Source organism: Trichoderma breve, chromosome 4 (genome assembly GCF_028502605.1).
Source record: "Trichoderma breve strain T069 chromosome 4, whole genome shotgun sequence".
Classification (NCBI taxonomy): Eukaryota; Fungi; Ascomycota; class Sordariomycetes; order Hypocreales; family Hypocreaceae; genus Trichoderma; species Trichoderma breve.
Genome location: NC_079235.1, coordinates 1,884,573 through 1,908,841, shown reverse-complemented (window position 1 = coordinate 1,908,841; position 24,269 = coordinate 1,884,573). Strand labels below are relative to the sequence as shown.

At 51.1% G+C, this 24,269-nt stretch overlaps 7 protein-coding genes across 7 annotated transcripts; 3 read left to right on the top strand and 4 right to left on the bottom strand.

Annotated features, from left to right (window-relative positions):
• Window positions 1-626: 626 nt before the first annotated feature.
• Window positions 627-4,177, bottom strand: T069G_06857 (protein kinase domain-containing protein; the record flags this gene model as incomplete). Its single annotated transcript, XM_056174067.1, has 3 exons — window positions 627-2,686; window positions 2,760-3,390; window positions 3,473-4,177. The coding sequence occupies 3 exons, from the start codon at window positions 4,175-4,177 to the stop codon at window positions 627-629; spliced, it is 3,396 nt and encodes a 1,131-aa protein (XP_056027646.1).
• A 2,043-nt stretch (window positions 4,178-6,220) lies between these two features.
• On the top strand, window positions 6,221-11,090 carry T069G_06856 (uncharacterized protein; the record flags this gene model as incomplete). The annotated part of the gene is made up of 8 exons (XM_056174066.1): window positions 6,221-6,411; window positions 6,470-8,213; window positions 8,274-8,370; window positions 9,359-9,985; window positions 10,094-10,130; window positions 10,188-10,323; window positions 10,376-10,722; window positions 10,805-11,090. The coding sequence occupies 8 exons, from the start codon at window positions 6,221-6,223 to the stop codon at window positions 11,088-11,090; spliced, it is 3,465 nt and encodes a 1,154-aa protein (XP_056027645.1).
• Window positions 11,091-12,193: 1,103 nt separating this feature from the next.
• T069G_06855 (glycosyl hydrolase family 47 domain-containing protein) lies at window positions 12,194-13,985 on the top strand (the record flags this gene model as incomplete). The annotated part of the gene is made up of 2 exons (XM_056174065.1): window positions 12,194-13,753; window positions 13,854-13,985. The coding sequence occupies 2 exons, from the start codon at window positions 12,194-12,196 to the stop codon at window positions 13,983-13,985; spliced, it is 1,692 nt and encodes a 563-aa protein (XP_056027644.1).
• A 3,285-nt stretch (window positions 13,986-17,270) lies between these two features.
• T069G_06854 (uncharacterized protein) lies at window positions 17,271-17,642 on the top strand (the record flags this gene model as incomplete). The annotated part of the gene is made up of 1 exon (XM_056174064.1): window positions 17,271-17,642. One exon carries the CDS (start codon window positions 17,271-17,273, stop codon window positions 17,640-17,642), a length of 372 nt encoding a protein of 123 aa, XP_056027643.1.
• Window positions 17,643-19,505: 1,863 nt separating this feature from the next.
• On the bottom strand, window positions 19,506-20,027 carry T069G_06853 (NUDIX domain-containing protein; the record flags this gene model as incomplete). The annotated part of the gene is made up of 1 exon (XM_056174063.1): window positions 19,506-20,027. The coding sequence occupies one exon, from the start codon at window positions 20,025-20,027 to the stop codon at window positions 19,506-19,508; it is 522 nt and encodes a 173-aa protein (XP_056027642.1).
• Window positions 20,028-20,418: 391 nt separating this feature from the next.
• On the bottom strand, window positions 20,419-21,530 carry T069G_06852 (tyrosine phosphatase family domain-containing protein; the record flags this gene model as incomplete). Its single annotated transcript, XM_056174062.1, has 4 exons — window positions 20,419-20,447; window positions 20,521-20,675; window positions 20,752-21,083; window positions 21,177-21,530. 4 exons carry the CDS (start codon window positions 21,528-21,530, stop codon window positions 20,419-20,421), a joined length of 870 nt encoding a protein of 289 aa, XP_056027641.1.
• Window positions 21,531-22,269: 739 nt separating this feature from the next.
• T069G_06851 (WD domain, g-beta repeat domain-containing protein) lies at window positions 22,270-23,503 on the bottom strand (the record flags this gene model as incomplete). Its single annotated transcript, XM_056174061.1, has 4 exons — window positions 22,270-23,026; window positions 23,106-23,221; window positions 23,377-23,418; window positions 23,501-23,503. 4 exons carry the CDS (start codon window positions 23,501-23,503, stop codon window positions 22,270-22,272), a joined length of 918 nt encoding a protein of 305 aa, XP_056027640.1.
• Window positions 23,504-24,269: the final 766 nt, after the last annotated feature.

The following is a 24,269-nucleotide window of genomic DNA, read 5'->3' as shown; positions in this document are numbered from 1 at the left end:
CTCACCTTGCATGAAAACATGGATGTTTCCTCTACAAATACGGTCAAACATCACACGTGATAGGTCAAGAGGATGGCACCCAATAATGCATATATAACTCCAATGACTATAAGAAAAGAACCAAACAACAGGAAAGAGGAAAATTCCCATATCGCGAATCATATTGCTATTTATTAATACGTAATCTAAGCGTGGATGAGTAACCAAGATGTATGCCTCATGTGCTCCCCAATGTGATTAAAGCGCCACCCCCAAACAATTCTCATCCCTTCGCTGGCGCTCATCCGACTGCCAGTCCCGAAATCCTCACACCAACAAGGGTAGAAAAGAAAAGTGGAAAACGAAAGAAAAGAAAAGAAAAAACTCCGGCTACGTACGTGAAATGCCGCAACATGCCATATACAAAGGCGCCCTCTCCCTCTATTTTCAATAATTGTCATTACTCGCCGGCATGGCGAGAGAAACTCCCCCCCTCCGCAACATCAGGTGGAGGATCCCTTTCCCATCCCTCTTTTTCCCATCCTTTGCTTTCGCTCAAGCCAACTGTCCCATGCGTTCGCCGACGATATCGCTGGCCTAGAATATGCGTCTCCTTTTTTTGTCTTTCGTGTCTGAGAGAGAATAGATTAAAGCCTCAGCTCCTTGAGGATCTGATCCGCCATATTTTTGTACTGCCACGTGTTTCCAGTCATTCTCTTGAACTGGATGCCATGCAGAGAAAGCAGAGGAACCTTGACAATAAAGATCTCAAACTCCATCACCATGCTGCCTCCCAGATCGCTCTGTACTTGCGTTGTCGTCTCTCCGGGGACGCGTCTCGAGACTCCTCCGCTCCTTCGGGGGATGCTATCCACCGATTCCTCGGAATTGGAGTAGCTGTGATCACGGGTGCGGTCACGATCCTGTCGTCCCGGGGTCCTTGGGGTTATGGGAGATCGTTCCATCTGGGGGATGTCGTCGCGATCACGGTCCTCGCCTCGCATGAGGCCACCAAAGCTAAAGCGACGGCGGTGGCCCGGAGTGTTTGATGGCGGGCTGCTGGGAGTATCATGAACCCGGTTCAAGTCGATGCTTGGTGTGTACTTGCAGCTGAAGCCTCCTCGAATTTCGATATAGTCGACATTGAGTTGCTTCAAGACCCTTCGAATATCGGTACGAATGGCCGGAACCGTCTTGCCGGAGGTGGTTGAAACGCTGAAAAGACCCTTGAGGTATACAGGCTTGGCCAACTCAGCGCTGTCTAATCTATCAGTGGAAACGCCACTTTGCTCCTGCTCCAAGTCCGTTTCTTCAGGCACATTAGACTCCTGGGCAGCTTCTCTACGAAGTCGACGTTGCTGAACGCTCTCACGGCGCGCGTGTCCCAGTGATTTAGCTCTCATTGCCACCGATTGCGAATGCCCATGGCCCCTTTGCACCGTTGAGGACTGGTCGTCTGAAACTGATTGATCCGAGCCGCCTGTCAGGGGTGGCTCTCTCGCTGACATGCTTCCATTGTCTCGTCGACGAAGGTCTGCTGAGTTAACGCTGGTCGATCGTCCGAGACCTGATTTCCGCGATCCACGAACGCCGCCTGCAGACATCGGGGGGCTCAGAAGCTCGCTATGCTGCGGCTGGCTGCCGCCAGACGGTAGTGCAATGCGGCCTTGGTCGTCACGGTCTCGCCGTCCTCGTCGGATGCTGAAGCTCTTTCTAGGCGCTGTAGGAGCACCTTCAGGTGGCGAGTGAACATGCACCACAGGAGGGTGAGAGCGGTCTCTCTCCCTTTCCGTAGGCTCCCTGCGCTTTCGAGTGCTGAAGCGGCGCAGTAGGCCGGCAGCGGTGCCTTCTTTCTTCTGTAGCTGATCGGCCTTTGTCTCGGGTGGTATTGGGACATGCTGCTGCTTCACCAGATCCGGGGCATCATCTTCACCATGAGTACGAGCTCTGGGTCGAGTTCGCCCGCCTGTAGGTCTCTCACCCGGCATTTCATACGCTGCAGGATTGGTGTGAGCTGCTTGCGGGGGTGCCAAATCTGGCACGCCCTCTGGTAGTTTTTCACGCTCACGCTCACGCTCGCGTTCTTTCTCCTTCTCCTTCTCCTTTTCACGCTCTCGTTCCCTCTCCTTTTCACGCTCTCGCTCGCGCTCGCGCTCTCGTTCCCTTTCTCGCTCCTTTTCTTTTTCCTTGTCGCGTGACGTAGTCGGTGGTGGACTCATCTCCGCATGTTCACGATCTTGCTTCTCTTTGACGAGATAGTAGATAGAGGTAAGCGGGTTGAATGCGTTGAGCGGATCAGCGCCAATTTGCAATGCCTCAGAGCTAGGCCCGCTAAGGGTGTCGCGACTGTTGGAGTTTCTTCTCTTGTAAAAGTCAAAGCCAAAGCCGCGCTTCTTCTCGCTGTCTTTGGTGGGCTGCGGCAACTCCTTTTCTCTTTGGTACGCCTTGACGGCCGCTTGGTAGTCTTCGGACTCAATGACTTTTGTAAGCTGAGCACGAATGGTCTCGGGCGAACCAAAGTTGAATCCTTGCATGGCATGAATGACTTCAGGCTCGAGGTCTGCGGTAAGCGGCTCGCGGACTGGAAGATAGTTGTCTGGAGGCCCACTGAATCCCTTAACCATCCATGGGTGGTTCATAACTTCTTGCATGGTGGCTCGCTGCTTGGGATCCGTTACCAGCATTCGGGACATGAGGTGCTTGCATTCTGGATGAATCAATGTCAGCCAGTACTCAATGACAAAGCTTTGACTGCGTGTCAGGGAATCATGAGTACTCACCATTTGAAAGCCAGCTTGGGTAGTCGACGAGTCCCTTCTTGATCTTTGCATGCAGAGCAGGCATGCTCTGATCGTCGAAAGGCACTTTACCACAAACGAGAACGTAGAGGACGATACCGAAACTCCACACGTCAACTTCGGGCCCCGTATATGCTCTTGCCTGCAGCAGCTCGGGAGCGGCGAAGTAAAGACTGCCGCAGAAGGTCTTGAGATGGCCGCGAGGCGAGAACAAGTTACTCAAGCCAAAATCGATAATTTTGATGTCGCCAGTCTTGCTGATGAGGATGTTTTCGATTTTCAGATCGCGATGCACGATACTGTTCCGGTGACAGTAATCAAGAGCACTGGCTATCTGGCGACTGAATTTGCGGGCCTGCTTCTCCTTGAGTTTGCCGTGGGAGATGATGTAGTCGAGCATTTGGCCGCCGTTGACATACTCAAAGAGCATGTACCAATGGTAGTTTGTACGGACCACATCCCGCATCCCGCAGATGTGAGGGTGGTGGAGAAGGGTGACAATGGCAGCTTCGCGAGCCGTTCGGATCTCCTTGGACTGATCCGCGCGCTCCTTTTCCGCCCGACTCTGGTGGCCATCGTCGGTAGAGCCACGAGGGATGATTTTGCAGGCAACCTTGAAGTAAGGCACAGAGTTAGCAGACAATGTCAAAACCCAAGGATATCAAGCTTGGTATAAAGGGGGTTTAGATGCGAACCTGTTCACTCCCATCTTCTTTGCGAGCCAACTTCACCTTGCCCATGCTGCCAGCGCCGATGGTCTTACCCAAGATCCACTTGCCAGACTGCGTGGGAATGGTGGTGCGCGACCTGGATTGTTTGGCGCTGGATGAAGCGTGAGTCGCGTCGGCGGCGCCATGGGAAGCGCTGTGCGACGCAGCAGCAGCGCTGCCATTGTTGGCGACGGCCGAGGGAGGCATTTCGGAGTGGCCTTGACGAGTGTGTGCGGAACGGATGCTGGTGCTCCTGCGATGGGATCGAGAGGCGTCTGCTGCTCTGTTATTAGAGGAGAGCGGTGGGCGATCTCGGCTGGAGCTGCGCTTGGACTGGGATGCGGCTAGATGCGAAGTGTCGTAGTCATTTTGAGCCGACGGAGGCTCCTGAGCTGGGCGGGACGAGGAGGAGCTGCGGCGACGGTGGCGAGGCTGCTGCTGCTGCTGCTGAGCCTGTTGAGCCTGTTGAGTTTGGCTTTGGCTCTGGCTCTGAGCCTGGGCTTGAGCTTGGTTTTGGTAGTGGTGATGATGATGGTACGTGGAGTTGGAGTTGGAAGACGGGGCAGCCGCGCCGCCAGAAGAGGATACTGGCACGGGAGGGGGGCGGGAGCGTGTGGAATATGACCGGGATGGGGCTCGCGAGGGGGAGGTGTGGGAGAAGTCGGAGCCTTGAGACGCTGTGGTTGTCATGGCGAGCGGTCAAAGTGCACTGGTCAGGTCAAGCTGTGCTTGGGCTTGGGATGCCAGGGCCGGCCTCGGGCTGCAAAAAGGCTCACTGAGGCCGTCAAAGGCTGGGCGAGGCGAGATTAAGCAAGGCCCGCGTGCGTCACGGAAGCATCAATGTCCCTCCTCTCTGCTGCGAGATAAAAAAGGAGAAGATCCACGCGTTGTCAGGGCGAGGGCTGGGGGAGAGCAGGGTGAGAATGGACGGATACAAGGCACAGAGGATGGATGAGGTAACGCAGTGCAGTGCAGCGCAGCGCCGGGGGGGCTGTACGGAGGATCCCACGAGGTATTGAGATATCACGGAGCGGCAATGCCAGAGGTACTGCCAGCACGGAGAAACGGAGAGATGGGCGAGATTTGGCACGGCTGGGTACGGGAGCTGATGCTCCGCAGTGCTATCCATGAACCTTCTAGCCGGGCAGCGCTGCGAATCCACAAGCAGCGGTACTTCGTACCTGCGTACGAGGACCTGTCAGTGTACAGCTGCCCCGACGCAGCATCAAGGTACCAGTACAGGCAACCTACGTCAGGTACCGCCTCGCCTCTCCTCTTCGTACGCCTAGACAAAAGCATCGCACATTCACAGCTCAAGCCGCTTTGTCGCCCAGCTTTGTTGCATCAGGTACTGCAAGGCTCGTGGCTAAACCTGGCTCGCTGGAACTAGCACACCAGGGGCCGTGAATCGCTCAGTGGTTGGATGGGGGCTGGGGACAGCTCATCTAGGCGGCATCCCTCAGGCCCCTCAGGCGCCATCCACATCCACAGCTGCAGGCTCCACAGCACATGTCCAGTTCGTTTGGATGGAGTCATTGATTGAACCTGAAGGTTTTTGTTTGTTTGCGCAGGCCTGAGCTGGCATTTGGGTTGGGCATCTGTGCTGCAGCTGTCTCTGTCTGCCGTCCCACCACATGGCCGGCCTACTGACGGCGTGCCAGCAAACTCCATCCCTTGTTCATCCCGTCGACGATAAACAAGGCTTGAAACATCAATGCACCAGCTTTCTTTCTTTCTTTTGTCTTGGCCCATTATTGACCCTTTTGTGCTCTCCTTTCTCCCTATTTGTCTTTGCTTTGTTTCCCCCCGTCCTCTGCCCTATTTCATCATTGTGTTTGCGGTGGCTGGGTGTCCAATTTCTATTTCCGTCGTTCTCAGACACCACCGTCATGAATCGTGGATGGATGCATTACCAACTGGGGCAGTCAGCAGAAAAGCGCCCCTATTGCAGACCACTTATATGGATCTGATTAGGGAGCTGAAAGCTAATTGCACTAAAGGAGACTTCGTGTGGCTTTTAGCAGCCCGTGAATCAAAAGGGCATCGATAGCTCCGACTAGGCGCAGAATCAACTGCCTTGGAACCACATCTGATGCCCATCACTGAGAACAGCAGCATGCCTCTCTACTGACACGTAAGCTGGCTGACGATTGAAGCCCATCCCCATGATCAGAGTATGCGCAGTGCGTCTTGCAAAGAATGGCCATCATTTGCTTTTCATTGTGAATGATTCACTGAACAAACTCAAAACAAAGCCGCAAACGGAAATAACACCAAACACAAAAAAGCAAAAGGGCACTGGCTTTAGGTTAGAGCCAGTGGAAGCACTACTTGATCCGAGCAGCTGGAAGCACTCGGTAACAAGCAGCCAAGCAACTGAGTGCGTCATGCTGGAGTTGCTCTGGTCGATACGAGTGGGTCAAAAGCCGGCACCAGGCGGACCAATAATATTCAAAGTACGAGTATTAGAAACCTGGAAGGCGGCAGTAGGCATAAAGTACCTTGGTAGCATTTCTTCAACTTTATCGATAGCGCATCTACAAGCAGCCTGTTCCTGATTTGTGCCGACACTTGCAAGACTTGCCCATTTGTTCCACGCCTGACATCGCCATCCCTTTTGCTACCTCGTTGCTGGACTGCCGATTGACGCGTATTTGCCATGCTCTGAGCTGCCTCGAATTTACCTAATGCCACAGACACTTGCTCGCGGCACTTAACCGAATACGAAAGCCTATGTCCTATAAACGATCGCGGGCGACATTTGAGGCCGACCTCCATGCGCCTTACGCCATCTTCGGCACCCCTTTGCCTGAGGACGGCGAACGCGACGATGGCTCATACCTTCCGCTGTGGAAGCAGGAGGTGAGGGATGATAAGGGTAGACGGAGACTGCATGGAGCCTTTACCGGTGGCTGGAGCGCAGGGTAAGTCGGAGCTCTCTCGACCTTAATCTAGATCACTAACGTCTGACTATCAAGACAGCTACTTCAACACAGTTGGATCCAAGGAAGGATGGACGCCGTCTACCTTTGTGTCGAGCCGCTCGAATCGCCGCAAAGATGAAGCTGGTCAGTCCCAGCAGCGTGCCGAAGATTATATGGATGAGGAAGACCTTGCGGATGCCGCGGAAGCGCAAACACTCAAAACCACCCAGGCATTTGCCGGGCTAGGATCGTCCACCCAGGAAGAACTCCGTGCCGGGGGGCTGATGGGCCTCTTCAGAGCTGACGGAGATACAATGGGCCTAAAGTTGTTGCGGAGAATGGGCTGGAAAGATGGCCAGGGCATTGGACCAAAAGTGCGACGAGGTGCACGCCTAGACCTCGGCGGGAAGTCTAACGTGACAGATGGGGAAACTCACCTCTTTGCACCTGACAATACCAAGGTCCTGCGATTTGTCCGCAAGACAGATCGTATGGGTTTGGGACACAATGGCCAGGGGAAGCTTTCTTCATTGCGCCGTGAAAGCAAAGCAGATAGCGACGAGGAGGCCGATTCTCGCGACGGCGCGTTGTCGATACTATCCCGAGGAGAGACCAAGAAGAAGCCACAGCGAGGCGGCATCGGGGTTGGCATCCTCAACGACGATGGCTCTGATGACGAAGACCCTTACGAGATTGGACCCAAGATCAAATACAACCGTGTTGTTGGCGGCGACAAGAAGAAGAAAGGAAAGAAGCTATCTGCAACAGCGAACCCGTCGCTAAAAAACGCTCCTGTATTTATACCGAAAACTTCTAGAGTTGGCGGCAACCTGCGGAGATGTCAGGACGGGCGGCTTCCTCTGGATGGTTTTGTCTTGGCAAATGCTATGGAAGACTTGACCATTACTCTAGCAAAATATGCGCCGCCGCCAGTTCCCCCCGACTGGATGTCATCTAAGGCTACTAATGTTGAAGATCGAGCCACTACGTTTGTTTCGGCCGCCGAGGCTGCCAAATCGTCAACCCTCAATGCAAAGTCTCGAGCCGCCATCCTTGGAGAAGCCGCCCTCCCTGGAAAATCCGTGTTTGACTATATATCTGCCGCTTCCAGAGAGAAGTTGGCCGCGGCGTCAGGAAGGGTAGATTTGCCCCCTGGCCTCGGCGAGATCCCCGAGAAGTTTGCAATGTCAGAAGAAGAAAAGCAAACAATGCTATGGGAGCAAGTTCCCAAGCTCGATCGTGAAACGGCAATAGCGGCCATTGCGAGGGGTTTGCGAGGACCGTACGCAGACGATGAAACCAAGAGGGCTCGCTACAAACGCTATCTGGAACACCACACGAATCCCAAACTGTCACTTCCGGACAAGCCCAGGGGAATGTCGGATGACGAGTTTCTTCGAGAAATGACAGAATTCCATAATTGCGCGAGGATATTCAAACCTATGACTGGCTTCATGGCATCAAGATTTACGACGGCTAAAGCACCACATAGCGTTTCCGCTGAGCCAACAAAAGAAAGGGAACTCATCTCTGTGCCCGAGCCAAAGATTTCGGACCCGGCAGAAGAGGCCGCCAAGATGGGAATGTTTGGCAAAATGACGAGATCGGTGGAAGACTTTTACCCTACGCGACTACTCTGTAAGCGATTCAACGTCAAACCGCCGTCACACGCCCGTCGAGACGACGAGCCCGAGGCCAGCAAAGCAACCCCAGGGCCGAGTGCGAGACCGGCTTATGGCAGTCCCATGGAGGACGTACAGATGCCCTTACTCTCGGCACCTCGAACTCGGGATGAATCTCCTGTGGGCGTGGACACAACGGCTGCGATAGCAGCAGGGGCGACGACACAATCGGGCAAGCAGAGCCCCATAATGGAGAACCAAGTGAATCCGGACCGGAACGAAGCTGTTGAAGGCAAGACAGCCAATGCTGATGTCCTACGGGCCATTTTTGGCGACAGTGATAGCGACTGATGCGGATAAGGATTTAAAAGAAGGGACTGGAGTTTGAAGGTGTTGTTGTGTTGTAGCATTTGCGGGATGGAGTTTTTACAGTATCAAGGTACAGAAGATCTAGGATTTGTTTCATGGAATCAAATCCATCAATATTAAATTGATGTGCTCAATTGCACGAGCACGTACAATAACAGTTGTGGCTTGACCTTTGGATGCTTCTTGCCCATCAGCCTCGTCCTTGGCGGATCAAGTAAAATGAGGAAAATTTCAGGCGTCCATGAAATTGGCCCCTATACTCTTTCAGATATTCAATTTCATTGGTGGTTCCGCAGGTGCTCTGTAGTTTTGTTCCCAATCACTGTTGGCTCTGGCGGCTAATGTGAAGCTTGGTGTGGCTGGAGCTCTGCCATTGGCTGGCGAGTGTGCCCAATTTAGCTACCCGTTCCATCTGCAGTGGGGCTGATGACCAGCCAGGCCGTTTGGCGAGAGGCTAACCCGCCTGTATTTGGCAGAGGAGCCCCTAAAAGGATGCTGGAGCATTCACTGGCCAAGCGGCAAGGCCTGTGCTGGGTACGGAGTACGAGCATCATGCACTGCGCTGGTTCGGTGGGCAGCCTATGGCAGTTCAAGGTTGACTTGTTCGTCCCCACCCAAACCATCAACTCATCAGCGGCAATCCCATCGTCAACATATCAATCGACCAGACCAATCTGCACCCATCAATCAGCGGGCTCACAGCGCTTAGTTCGCCCCCGAAAGACGACAGAAATCCATCTTCAGTCGCTTGCATCGTACCGCCGCGAAGCCTTTGTTCGCTCGCGAATGCCCGCCTCCTTTCCGCACGCCTACTAGCAGCAATCCATCTCTCGCCCGGTGATAGAGCCAGATGCACTGACCCGCCCGAGTCAATCTCCCTTGTCAGCCCCCATCGCCATCGCCATCACCGCTTCCTCGCCGAGACGAGCTCCTGGTACTCGTACAGCACTTTCAAGAACAATCCGCCACGTTGTCTGAGACGGAAGAGTCTGGAACTGGACCGTCTGAGTCCTCGGAGCTGATCGAGGCCAAGGTGCATCACGAGCACGCCGCTACGGCCACCGCTGCCCGACAACAACTGGATCTCGACCTAGATCGCGACGCCGCAGAGAACGAGAGTGCTGCTCACGAGGCCGAGCAGTCGCCGCCGCCCCAGTACCCCATCTCGGAGGCTTCCTCTTCCCGCCCTCCGCCGTTCTCGTCGCTCTTCTCGTCGGTCCAAGACCATCCCAGTGGTGAGGCCTTTGGGAAGTTTCCTGCCGTCGTTCCAGAAGGAAGTGCTTCTTCCGCATCTGTCGCTGCGCCAGCATACGGCTACGACTCTCGCGCTCCCGAGCCCTTAGACCCCGACCAGGCTGCTGCGCGTGCCTTTCAAGACCCTGTAGCCGAGACCAAACGTGCACTCCCCAGAGACACCAAGGGAGAGTCAAGTCGCAAGGACGACGACGCCGAACCGCCACCCGCATACTCTGAGGGAGACAGTCCTCTCCACGCATTCTCATACGTAATGGCGGCCGCAGGAGGAGCTTCGAGTATCATTACTCAGGTACAGCAGGGTGGACCACCTATCAATGCCATCGGAGGTAAGCTTCCTTGTGAAATCTTTATCTCGATACTCCAAGAAAGGAAATGAAAAATGAAGACAATGAGGGGGAATAACGAATAGAGCAAATTTGCTAACAGTATCCTAGATGTCGGCGCTGATGAGACAATTACCATGGACCTACGGTAAGTGGCAATAATTTTCAAAAAGAAGGCGGCAAAGAGACTAACAAACGGGAACAGGGGTACCAGATTCGTCCTTTCGCGTGATGAGCTACTCACTTTGCCCGAGTTTGTCCTGTTATCCCTATTTCCCAATGGGTTATTCCCAGAAGGCCACATGAGCGGGTTTCCCGATAGCGATGCGGTGCAAGTTGACGTTCGTAGACCACCAGTCTTAGACCCATATTCAGTTGCTAACGACAACACAGTATGATCCTGCATCACTGCAGTACATGTTGGACTTTTTCCGAACTGTTGCACAGTCAATTCCCACCGAATCATCTCCCGGCACGTCTCAAGATGGAGAAATTGTTCCCCTGGATCCAATGGGCTCCCGTGAAGACGCTTCAAAGAGGGCTGGCATCATCGTCCTAAGAGAGGATCTTGACTTTTATGCAATCCCACCCAAGTCGGATATCAGCCAACCCGACATGATTGAAGTCAAACGCGCAGCGGCACGAGCACTGCTCAAGCAGGATGGCATCTTTTCTGGGCTAAAACGTAGCGACGAACCCGGAACGACTGAAGCTCACCTGATTGAGATGCTGACGGCAGGGTATGTTATTTCCCTTGACGAGCCATTCGCTCGTAACTTGCTTTGTAAAAGGGAGGATAGTGGCTAACTTTGCATATCACAGTGGCTTTAATCACGATGACTGCTGGGGCCACCGGGCTGGCGAACCTAACAAGGCCGTCATCTGCAGCCTGGCACTCGCTCGATTGCGCAGCGACATTCGTGGCAACGAAATGGGCAACAATGCCGTCGGCATGGCACAGAAGCTGCTGCTATTCTGGCGAAAACCGGCTAGACGATGCTGGTGGGAGGGCATCGAGCTGGACAACGTCGAGGGCGTCGAGGGCAAGCTCAAAGTATGGATCAGGCGAGTGTGGACGTTGGAGATGAGTGTGATTGGACTCCGTTGATGGACAGGGTGCGGAGGGGGGCTTAAGAGAATTCATTGAAAAGCGACTTGCTGCTGTTGGCATTTTCTTTTGTTGTCTTTTCTGTTCTTTTCTTGTTGAAGGGCGTCAGGGTATATAACAGATCCGGATTGGTGTCGAATTCCAGCGCAGAACGCCTGGACCACATGTTACTTCTTTCATTTTTTATTCCCTTTTTTATATAGCTACCTACCTTTTTTGATTTTGTGCTTTGCAGGGGATTATGAAGATTTTGCTCTTGTTTTGTTTTGCTCTAATTTTGCAATTTTTTTTTTCGGCAGTGCGTTGGGTATCATATGTCTCTTGCTGTTTCACGTCTCCCTAGCCTCCCTAATGAGTGTCCTCCCTCTTTTGTTGTATATAGGTGGTTTCTGGCATTTTGCATTTCCATACCGTGTATTGCCTGTAGAGGTAGCGTTGGAATAAGCGAAGCTCGAAGAATCCATCAATTGTTGAGTAAAGATGTATGTTGAGATGTTCATTCTATGTCATTTGTCAAGAAGAATAGTATATGCATGTGTCTGAAGATTCGGCTTATCTGGAGTAACTCAAGTGTATACAAGTAGCTGATCCAACAGCTCTATGTCTCAAGTTTGTCTTGTCCTCTATTTATTTGTTTAGGTTTTTGTTTATTTAAATATAATTTTTTACTATACGGGTATCAAGTTGATTTGCTTGCATGATGTCTGTATTTGGGCTAAATAGGTAGAACTGCAGCATAAACTGTCCACTATAGGCTAATGTCGCACTATAGACTTTGGCCATTCGACAAATCTTACAAGCAAGCATAAAGTACGAGTACCACCTCGTACTAAGAATGCGCTGCGGGGAGTTAATGACACCGTGACACGGAGTCGATTCGGCTGGTTGCCCCCCTTAACCACTAGCAGATCGGCGCCGTGATTGAATTGGGTTTTGACTGGCTGGAATTATTACACCTCCACCGCAACAGACGAATTGCTGGTGTCTTTTGTATTGTTCTTACGTCCAAATTGGTAGTTTTGACATCTCTTTTTGCCTTTTTTGTTTTTATTTCTTCTTTCGACGCCAATTATAGTCGAGATGAAGAGGAGCGTCGACTCATAATGGGGATAATCAATGGTCTAAGCTTGCCACGGAGGGTTGGGCGCTTGGTGCTCTTCAGCGGCTTCCTGTTGGCCGCATTGGCTGTCTACTACCTGACATCGTCCAGCATACCGCAGCCTGTCTTCGTACCGAGTTCTTTCAACTGGTCGACGGTGCAGCAACATCATGGCATCAAGGACATCAAGCCACTGCCCACGGGCAAGCCAGCAGCGCTCCCTCAAGTCCAGGCGGAAGCTGGAGCCTTTGGCCATTCTGCGGTCAACGAGAAGCGCCGCAATGCTGTGCGGAGGGCCTTTAAGCGCAGCTATGATGCCTATAAATTGCTCGCCTGGATGAGAGACGAGCTCACGCCCGTGTCTGGATCCGCGAAGGACCCGTTTGGCGGTTGGGCGGCGACGCTGGTCGATTCCTTGGATACGCTGTGGATCATGGGCTTCAAGGACGAGTTCGCCGAAGCTGCGGGTGCCGTGGGCGCGCTGGATTGGTCTGTGACGGATTCGACGGCGGCCAACATGTTTGAAACGACGATCCGCCATCTGGGAGGCTTGCTGAGCGCCTACGACCTGAGCGGCGAGCGAGTGCTGCTGCGCAAGGCGGTTGAGCTGGGCGAGATGCTGTACATGGGCTTCGACACGCCCAACAGGATGCCTGGCTTCTGGCTCGACTTTGAAAAGGCCAAGTCGGGCAAGTTGGTCGCCGGCACCAACGATCCGTCGGCGTCGCCGTGCTCGCTGAGCATGGAGTTTACGAGGCTGTCGCAGCTGACGGGCGATAGCAAGTATTACGATGCGACAGACCGCGTGACTCGCTTTCTGGAGAAGATTCAGAACGACACGCTGCTGCCGGGCATGTGGCCGACGACGCTCAACTTCAAAGCTGAGACGGCTGTCGACAGCAGCTTTACGCTCGGTGCATTGGCCGATTCGCTCTACGAGTATTTGCCCAAGATGCACGCGCTGCTTGGGGGCGTGGACGGCGTCTACGAGAAGCTGTATCGCCCGGCCATGGACGCGGCGGTGAACAATCTCCTGTTTAGACCTATGCTGCCGGATCAAGACGACATCTTGTTCAGCGGCGAGTTCAGTGCTGGCAGCGGGCTTCAGGCTGACAGCCAGCACCTTACGTGCTTCGTCGGAGGCATGTTTGCGCTTGGCGGGAAGCTCTTCGACATTGATGGTCACGTCGACATCGGAGAGCGTCTGGCTCGCGGGTGCGGTTGGGCGTACGGCCGCTTCCCCACGGGCATCATGCCCGAGATCTTCGGCATGCTGCCGTGCAAGACACTGGACAAGTGTGAATGGGACGAGGCGCGCTGGGCGAAAGAGGGAAGCAAGATGATGCCCAAGGGGTTCAAGCATGCGCGGGACACACGATACATTTTACGGCCGGAGGCGATTGAGAGCCTGTTTGTGCTGTATCGCATCACGGGCAAGGCGGACCTGCAAGACACTGCGTGGAACATGTTTGAGGCCATCATGAAGGCGACGGAGACGGAGCTGGCGAACTCTGCGATAGAGGACGTGACTGTTATTCCGACCAAGAAGCTTGATTCCATGGAGGTGAGTTTTTTTCTTTCTTCTTCTTCTTTTAACTGGGATGGAACTTTTTTTTTTCTACTTGGGAACAGCTTTGACTAATGTGTGCTATCCTCGGTCCTAGAGTTTTTGGATGGCTGAAACACTCAAGTATTTTTACCTCATTTTTTCGCCTCCCGACGTTATCAGCTTGGATGAATATGTATTCAATACCGAAGCACACCCGCTGAAGAGGCCGAGGGTAGGGTTGCGATGAAGCGGGAGGGGAAGGTAGGAATGAATGAATGAGGGGATTTGGACTTTTTGTTAAGCTTGGCGATTTTCTATACTACCATCTATCTGCCTTGTATTAGTACTGAGGGAAAGAGGTCTCTTTCCTATGCCGAAAATGAGCTGTTGCTCATGAGGATATGAAGTATAAGTGTACTGTTATTCGGTATTGGCTAACATGCACATAGACTCTGCCTAGGTACATATAGGATTTTTGATTCATTCTTCTCCTCGTCATCATTCTAAGTTGCTGCGTGTATTTGGGTCGGCGTCCTAAGCATTGCGTATGCCCACATGGACCACGGAAGTTACGTGATTCGATGATTCACCAAGAATATACGATGGGTTGCATTATACTAGCAAACTAGGTATGCTTAACCACTTTATTCCGCTACTCTATTTAGCCCAAATCCGGGGCAAACCCCCACTCGACCAACGACTATCCAGGGATCTCAAAAGCTTGGCTCCTGACAGCAAGTCTCAGCATTCAGCTTTCCCCTCTCCCTTCTTTTGGACGTTGCGACGGAGATCTCGCTTGTCATGAGTTTAACCACGGAATGAACGACGTCTTTTAGGCGTAAGGAAGGACGAAAAATGGCCCGTAGCTGTTACCTATTTTAGCCCGACGCGATGTCTCGGTGTTTCAAACCCTCCGTGGTTCCTTCTAGATGCGTCGTTGACGTATATCTTGTTGATTCGCTCAGGATGGTTGCCGTTGTAACTTCGATCCGACAACATTCTTTGAACATTCTTTGGGCATTCTTTGGAGAGGCTTTTGATCATCATTTCTGCTGACCACCGCCACGATGAACAAACTCCTATCGTTATTGATATACTTGCTGATGCAGCTGCTCCAACGGCGCACCGCGGCACAGGTATGCTCCAATAATCCCAACGTAACGTACCCCGCGCCAGTGGCGACCAGTGGCTGGGAATACCGCCTCATTGCGAATGGCTTGACCAGGCCCAGGGGCATTGCCTTTGATGCTGATGGGGGGCTTTTGGTGGTGCAATCCGGGGTTGGGTTAACGCATCTGACGCTCGACGATGGCGGCGGAACCTGCTTGTCGGTGGCGAGCAACACGACACTGATCGCTGATCCAAATGTAAGTGATGAGATGATGATCCTACATGGCATGGAGTCAGCTCAGCTAATGATTGAAACACCAGCTCAACCATGGACTTGCTCTCTCGGGTGATGGCAAAACCATCTACGTCTCCTCAGCCGAGAGCGTCTTTTCCTTTGCATACGATAGCCAGGCCGTCTCTGTTGACCTGTCTTCCAATGTCACTCTCGTCACTAACATGAGCAACTCGGATCACACAACTCGCACACTGCTCGTGTCCAAGAAACAGCCAGGTACACTTCTCGTCTCTCGTGGCAGCAGTTCGAACGAGGATGACGATGCCCGTGACATCAATAGCGGGCATTCCCAGATTCGTAGCTACAACATTGCTCAGATTGGGCCCGGTGATTCACCATACGACTTTCTCGATGGAACCCTCATTGGTTGGGGGTTGAGAAATTCTGTGGGTGTTGCTGAGCATCCTGATACAGGAGGTATTTGGTCAGTCGAAAATTCAGTCGACCAGCTTCAGCGCCAAGGCCAGGATATTCACCAAAACAACCCTGGCGAAGAGCTCAACTACCACGGCGTGTTGGGATCTAGTGATCACCAGGGAGGCAACTATGGCTATCCTGACTGCTATACCCTCTGGTCGACGGCTGGGTTTCCCAACCTAGGGAATCTCCAAGTTGGAGACCAGTTTGCTGACGATGACGCGCCGTCTAATGTGACGGACACAAGCTGCAATACTGACTACGTTCCTCCTCGAATTGCTTTCCAAGCGCACTCGGCTCCTTTGGACATCAAATTCACCCCCAATGCCTCGGAAGCGTTTGTGACCTTTCACGGTAGCTGTAAGTCATCCTTTAGGCTGTCTATAACCATATATACTGATGCTCACTCAATCAAGGGAACCGAAATGAGGCTACTGGATACCGCATCGTCTCCCTTGCCTTTGACTCCAATGGCCAGCCCACCGCTCCACAGAATAGCACCAACGCTGTTACCGACATCATCGCCAATGCAGATGTTACAAATTGTCCCGATCAATGCTTTCGCCCTGTAGGATTGGCTTGGGACTCTGATGACCGCCTGTGGTTCTCATCTGATGCTACTGGAGAGATTTTTGTTCTTGAACGAACGAATGCTAGTAATGGTGGTGGTGGCAATCCTGGTGATGGCAACCCCAATGACGGCAACCCCAATGACGACAACCCCAATGACGGCAATCCCAATGATGGCAACCCCAATGATGGCAACCCCAATGATGGCAATCCTGGCGATGGTAACGGTGGCGACGGCAATGGTGGTGGTAATGGTCAAAATGCTGCAGGCGGTTTAATCTCAGAGCGACATGGCACTGTGGTAGTTGCCCAGGCCGCTGTGTTGGCTGGTTTGCTGCTTGCTTGAGCCTTCTCTACTGCCTATGGACTTGGGATGTCTTTACACTTTTACCCTGCGATAGATTCCCCAGTCTTTCTCTCGTTTCATTAGTTTATCAGTAGCACATATGCAAATATCAATATCTTTTCTTACTCTCTTGGGTGTAAAGTGTTGTGAAAGCGATTTGTTACAACCACCTCCTTTATTTCTCAAATAGATGCGTATTCGGTAAAAATGATTCACGATTATAATTCTTCATACCAATCTATATCCAATCCGAGTGATCGTATAGCGTGTGGTTATACATTGACTGTGGCCACCACGTTGGCGCAAGGAATTCGGAGTTCTTCAAGTCTTGGGCAAAGTTTGAGACAGTAGAGGGAAGGTTAAGGTTCTTATGAGGATCACAAGGACAAAGGCTGTTGATCTGATATGTGAATGACATTTTGGTTAGGCATGTTACAAACATGTCGTTGAATGAGACTTGGTCCTTGTGTGCATTATTGGGATAATCTGCTCTTGATCCAACGGTATGAGTTAAGAACGTAGATGTCTCAGCGCCTCATCGTGTTCTCTCAGGCATGGGAGATGAATTCAGTCAGGAGATGAATGAAGTCATTTACACGCAAAATAAAAGATTCTGAGTCTCCGTCTAGAAGAGAAGTTGTATGAAGAAGGACTATAAAAAGGGTCGAGAAGCGACTCTGAAATCTGAAAAAGCATACATCTCACTCTCTATAACAAAACGTCCCCTACTACCAACATTCACACAAGACAAATAACCATCTCTTATTCAGCTTCTTCTAAAAGTAAAAGCAAAGATGAAGTTCTACCCTGCCATCTTCGCCGTCATCGCCCTCTTCTCCGCGGCAGAAGCCTGCAAGTGCTGGAACTCGTACGGAAGAGCCGCCTCCGAGTACACGCACGCCTGCTGCACCTATACTGGCGGCTTGTACAGCGACCACAACTGCGACGGCGACAACTTCGACAAGCTTGACGTGTTTCGAACGTGCTGCGAGAATTTGGGCACTGAGTCGGATTGTGATTGCCCGGATTGTCCTGAGGAGGATGCGAGGCGGAAGGCTTTGGGTCTTGCGCCCATGACGGATGCTAAGAGGCATGAGTTTGCGGTGAAGAAGACTGAGACGAAAACGAAGACTGAGAAGCAGCGGAGTGTGCCGTTTATTGGATAGTTGAGGACGTTGGGTTCGGATTTTGGGTCTTGGGGGCTTGTTGGAGTTTATGAAATGGGATTGGTATTGTTTACTGCCGAGCGATTATTGAAGAATGCTAGGAGGAGAAGGACATCATTTATGTCTACGTATTAATGACCATCTTTACGCGAAACAATGAATTTGATGATAGTTGCTTACACAGTCGCAGAATGGATTATGATTTGAGTTACTGGATAGCTTCCTTTGGGCCTTGATGGACTGATTCACACTAAATCACCGTCGTTTTGCTTTCCATGATGTCCCTGGAAGCATAGATTGCATCGTGGACCAATGTGTCGATAGTATGGACATGAGGAAGCAAGCATACCTATCTACATATGGCCATCCATCATGAGCTAATACGTCGATCGCATGTAACTGAGAAAGTCTGTCCGTCACTTTATAATTAACAGTCGCCATGAGTGAGAATACTTGCAGCGTGCATATGAGCTCGGCTAATAAATATTGCGGCCGCATATGATTTGATGTTCGAGATTCAACTCACTTTGAGGGGGTAAGCGGCTGTGTGCAGCTGCCTGTTGGCTGCCCGCCCATTATCAGGCCAAAATCTCCCCGTTTGCTACTTTTTTCACCACACCAACTGAGCTTTCTTCCGAGGATTCTCTCTTCTGAAGATTCTCTCTTCATACCTCTCAGCAGCTTCTTATCGCCTCTGGAGCTTGCCGCCACTTGATATTGGTTTCTTTCATTGTGGTTGCAGGCAGCGATCACCTCCTCTATCATTTCCTTCCCACACCCTCGTCTATATTGTGCTTTCTTCAGATTTTGATGGACAGCATCCCCGAACCACAAGAGGAATACAACAGAAAATGATGATAACTATCCTCAAGGGCCGTTTTACTGCGGCATTAGGGGCGGGACGGTATTGGCAGGGCGTCGCTCGAAGCGAATATTGGCTCGCAAAGAGGTTGTTGCCCCGGTCAGATCCAAGCCGAGTGCATCAAGTGAGGTACGGTCTGAATATCGGCCAGATGCCTAAGAATTACGCAACAAAGCTCAAAGCCAAAGATCAATCGCCAAAAGTATCGACTAAGGAATGGAAATCGGAAATCATCCGCCTGTCACCAACAAAAGGGCTCGAGCAGCCTATCGAGATGCCCTTCACTCGCCTTCACAAAGGCACATGGCTTCACAAACGCCCAGAAACCGATGTTTATAAGATTCTCGCCGAGGCTTACCGCCTCCTTGCTACGGAGGCTCATCTTTTCGAAGGCGAGTGGATAGCGGCCACCATATGGTACGGTTGCAACCTTGATCAACCCGGCTTCCAGAGATTTTTGAGAAAGGCTGCCACTAGACGGGGTCTGTTGCCTCCATGGTGGGACAGAGAGAAAGAGGCAGCATGCGAACAATTTTTTGTGAATCTACCAGAATGGCCAAAGATGGAATACAATGAAGAGATAAGAACGATCATGGACCACTACGGGGACCGCCTGTTTCCCATGCAACTGCGAATGCTAGCAGAAGCCGTGTATAAAGCTTACCCCTCCGAGTTTAATGCAAGAGAGGCGAGAGAGCTTATGATGAGAGAAGAGCGGGGAGAACTAAATTCTCGAGTAATTGAAGAAGAACCTGGAGGTACAAGACTCACCTGTTATGTATTTGGGGGGAATGTGGTGTGGATTTGGGATAATGTGTCGGCAATGGAGGTTGAGGAGTGGCGAAACGCGGTAATTGAGTATACATATCAAAGCTGCTAAGATTAATCACATTTGTAATGAGCTCATAACTGTCATAATCCAATACAAGGCAAAGATATCGGAAGTAGAGATAATGGATGTCCCCGTGAATTACAGCCCGACATGAGAAATATCCTATAGTTTAACTCGACGAGTCAATAAGTCTCTTAGCCTCAGTCAAAACATAGATATCTCGCTCTTTCACAAAACAGCCAAATTCTGTCGTTGGTTCAGCCGCAGACATGGCCTCCAAGGCCTTGCTGATCGTCATCCACTGCTGAACAAACCCATCAGCAAGCTCCTCTTCCGTCAAACACGGCTCTCCCACATCATCGACAACGTCGGCCAAATAGCAGCAAGAAACCTGATGCTGCTGGAAGCGAAACTCTTCAGTCATGGCAAAGTAGTCGGTGCTGCGGAGAGCGACTGTCGCGCCGGTTTCTTCCTTGACCTCGCGCAGAGCGGCTTCTGTGGGACTCTCGTCTCCCTCGATGCCGCCGCCGGGGAGTTTGTAGTAGTTTCCCTCTTTGACGTAAATTATTGCGATTTCGCCCGAGGGTTTGAGGGCTACGACGCGAGTGGATTTGCGGTCGGTGTAGGATTTGGCTGGGTCTTTGGTGCCGATGATTTTGTGGTTTGGGGCACTGCTGCTTGGAGTTGCCATGATGTACGAAGAGAGCTGAGTACGACGGGGAAATTCACCCTTGAAATCTTTCTCTTATGGTGAAGATTGGGATTGAAGGAGACACGGGAAGAGGGGAAGCAAAGCGAAGAAGTGAAGTTTCTGTGTCGTTGGTTGTCGTGAGCAGGCAGCAGCGCGTCTCATCAACAAACTAGATGCATGCAACCAAACTAGCTCTTGAATGGCCAAATAGCAATGGAGAATCTACATGTCACGATAGTAAATGGTCTTCTGAATGCCAACATATTATCTGATAAAATAAAACACCTCTATTTAACATCTTGCAAGCTAGTTTACACGTCATCAATTAGACAAAAATTCCCCCAGGTCTCCCAGTATCAAAATTCAGAACTCCAGTCAACAAGCAGAACAATTACGCAAAATCCTCCTCATCCCATTTATCTTGCCCAAATGGTTAGCATTAGCTTAATATCGCCTCAACTTGAAAGATGGAGATTAGAACTTCAGAACTTACCGACGATCGAGTGGTTCTTGGAGGCGTCAACAATCATATTGCGTCTCAGTCGAGCGATGCCATCAGCCTGGAGCAGATTATGACCAATGATACACTTCTCAATCGAGCCATACCTCTTTCGAAGCTTCATCAAAAAGCAAAGCATATTCTCCTTTCTATAACATAGCCGTCAGTAAGTCAAGAGCCTACATACGCTTCTCGTATCTATAATATGGAAGAGCAGCTACTCACCGCGTTCGGACCAAAATCTCTGCATCATTGCGAGATCCTTTGAAAGCCGGGTTGTCTGAAAGCTTTTCAGCATGCGATGGAAGAAGCGGAGCCAGCTCCTTTTCCGAGAAGGAATAGTCCTTGGCCACGTCCTCATCGCTCACGCCGCAGAGAGATAGAATCAAAGCGCTGATGACGCCCGTTCTGTCTTTACCTAGGCTGCAATGAATTAGCATAGGAGTAGGGGGGTTAGTAGCAGAGGATAAGTGCTCAAGAATGGTTGCAAAGGGGCGCGCCTTGTTCTGGACATGGCTTGCCGAGAAGAGGATCTCTGAGAAGGCCTCGGCGAATCCCTTTTAAAATTAGTCAGTAAAATGTCATCAAACATCTATTCAACATAGACATCGGCATGCTCCTCGTCATCAAAAAAGAAACAGTTGTCTTACCTCGCAACTTGTCCCATGCTTTGCGAACCTCGCAACTACAGCGTCCGGGGCATACTCCTCGGGCCGGAACACTGGTACGGACACTCGAGTTGTTGTGCCCGCCCAAATCAGCTTGCTTCTGTCATAGGATTTCGAAGAAGAAAGCTCCTGTGTCGAACGAAGATCATACGTGTGAGTGATGGCGAGCATCTGTAGCTTTTTCTTCCCTCGAGATGTCGAAATGTCAGGCCGGGCTGAACGAAAGACAATGTTGCGCCGAACCTCCTTTCCCGGATGCGAGGCGATGGGAGTGCCGCCAATGTCGCGAAAATTGGCCACTCCTGGGATGGAGATGTATGGTGCGGACTTTGCCATCTTTGCTGCTGGGGAGAGAGTGCCTTGTGAGTAAGATGGACGAGATTGAAATGGGTATACTGACGGAACCTAGACGATATCAGTAGGACTTGAGAATTGAAAAGACTGATGATGAGAACGTCAACTCGGATTTGACAACTTGATAGCATTTATATTAACTCGATGCTTTGAACATTTTGAGATATAAATACATATCCTCTCGTGTTCATTTCTGACGTTGGACGTCATTTTCTTTCCTTTCATCATTGTTTCTCTTTTTGAACGTACTCGCTATAAATATCTTTTGAACGTTCTCGTTTTGTTTTTCCATATATACTTGAACAAGGTCAACGGCGACGTTAGACAAAGGAAATAAAAATAGCTACTCATTGACAAGTCAGTAATCAGCAAGGTCAAAGACAAGGCTATCCAGCATTATGGCCATGTTAAGCTCATTACGTCTCTTGGCCCAAAGTGAAAAGTTGGTGCTTAACCTCTATGTAAAAGCTCTCCAAAGAATTATTGCATGTAGCCATGATGGCTCCATCTAACGTGACCAGTTCGCCATTAGGTATTGGCATCATATCCGCGGTGCTGCGCTCTCTCATTGGATAGGGCACGTATGGTAAATCGACTTATCCTATCCATAATTGTTTCCTCTCTTTTTCCTCTTCTTGCCTTGGACACCTAGCTCACCAACAAACGCCATGTCATGATATCAAATATTTTCGCATTTCTCTCTCGTCTCCTCCTTATTGTCTTACTCCTCAATCGACTTGACGCACTCCCATTCACCACGTAGGTTCTCCTGCCACAGGGACACTTTGTTGTCCGCGCAGCTAACAGCAAGGACATTGCCGCTCAAGGACCAGCTAACACGCCAAACAGGGGCATCAAAGTTGAGCACCTTGCTTGCCCACTGGCCGCCGCTGGACTGGTCTGACGTCCAGATGCGGACAGTCTTATCCTGGGAAGCTGATGCAATATATGACTTCTGCAGGACGGTTGGAGACCACGCAACGTCGCGAACCCAGTCGCTGTGACCCGTCAACGCTTCACCCTCTTGCTTGTATGACTGCGAGGCAGGGTCAAAAGTCCAGATTTTGATCAAGTTGTCAGAACCACCCGTGACGAACCGTCGGTTACCGGTGGCACCAGGGCCTGGGGCGCTGCTAACGATGCTGCCAGGTGAGGTAGCCGGAGCCCAGGAGACGGAGTTGACACCGAGGCCGTGAGCCTGGAATGTGACATGGTCGACGCTGTTGTCTTTGAACTCGAGAACGCTGACGTTGCCATCAGACGATGCGCAAGCGAGGAGGCAGCCCGCCTCATGGGGAGACCAGGAGACAATGTTGACTGAGGCCTTGTGCAGAGGGAAGTCGTAGATTCGCTGCCACTGGCTGTTCTGGGCACCCTGTTCCTTCCAGATAAAGACCTTGCCATCGTAACCGGCCGATGCCAGGATGTTACCATACTTGGGATGCGCCCAGGCAACGCACCATACAGCACCTTCGTGACTAAATGGGACGTCATGTTAGTGACTGTGGTGTCGGAAAGGTAATCGTATCGGCATATCTAAGGGAAGGCTTCTCTCACCCCTTCAGAGTCTCAACTAGGCGTTGTGTCTCGCCCTCAATCTCGAAGATCTTAATCGTTCGGTCGCTTGAGCAGGTCGCCAGCTTTCGTCCGTAGTAATCGAGAACAGCATCGTGCTAGATTCGGTACTAGTTAGCCAAAGCGCACTCTTTGTTGCTTGTCGCATAAATGTGAATAGTCATAGAGAGAGAGAAAACAGCAAGGTTTCAAGGCGTATTCTGTGGCGATATCAAGCGGGATCGAGGTGAGGGACGGTAGAGGTCGAACATACAATCATATCATCGTGGCCGGAGTTGGAGATGACCTGCGCCGCCTAGATGAAGATGCCTTGGTTAGCCACCTCGAAATTGCGCAACGGGACGGGAGAAGGAGCTGCAAAGAGCTGCGCTTCTTACCATCTTGAAGGTATAACTGCGAATAGACTGGAATATAGAGGGAGAATTGGGGTTTGCGGGTGGAAGAATCGAGACAAATGCGATCTGGCGAATCTGGCCTGTGCTGCTTTCCTGCCAGCAAGCTACGATTCGATACGTAGAGCGCCACTGCGATTGGAGATAGACAAGGTACGGGCCAGGCTAGTGGGGAGCTTTGGTATGTGCACGTGATTTGGTAGACGAGACAGGTGTGCAGGGGTTACTTGCAGCAGGGAGTGAGAGCTGCTAGTACATGTAAATAAATATGGAAGCAAACATCACGATACCGTGAGATTTATATATATATACAGCTGTTTTAGGTTCATGGAATCTGATTGAATGAGATGCGGTTATTGAGTCGGTTCAAACAATGTAATGTAATGATGCTTTTACACAAAGATGAGAAGTATAGGTAGACAGACTAGTCATGCATGTGTGCCATCGTGGATCCTGGTTGAAACCCGTAGATTTAAATACAATTATAGTATTAGCAACAAGCCAAAAAAAGAAATGAATGATCTCCAATTATATCTTAATTTGAGTCAAAAAGAGCTGTTCGGTAACACACAGAGGAGCGGAAGATGGCTAACCAAGAAACAACATGAGACAACATGTGACCCCTCTACACTCCGGCTTTCAACGGATCTTGACGCAACTGCCGATCCATCACCCTCATTTGCGTCATCCTCCTCCATACAATCACAAACTTTATTACCAATACACACTTGGCATAAATTTCAATCCGTCTAGC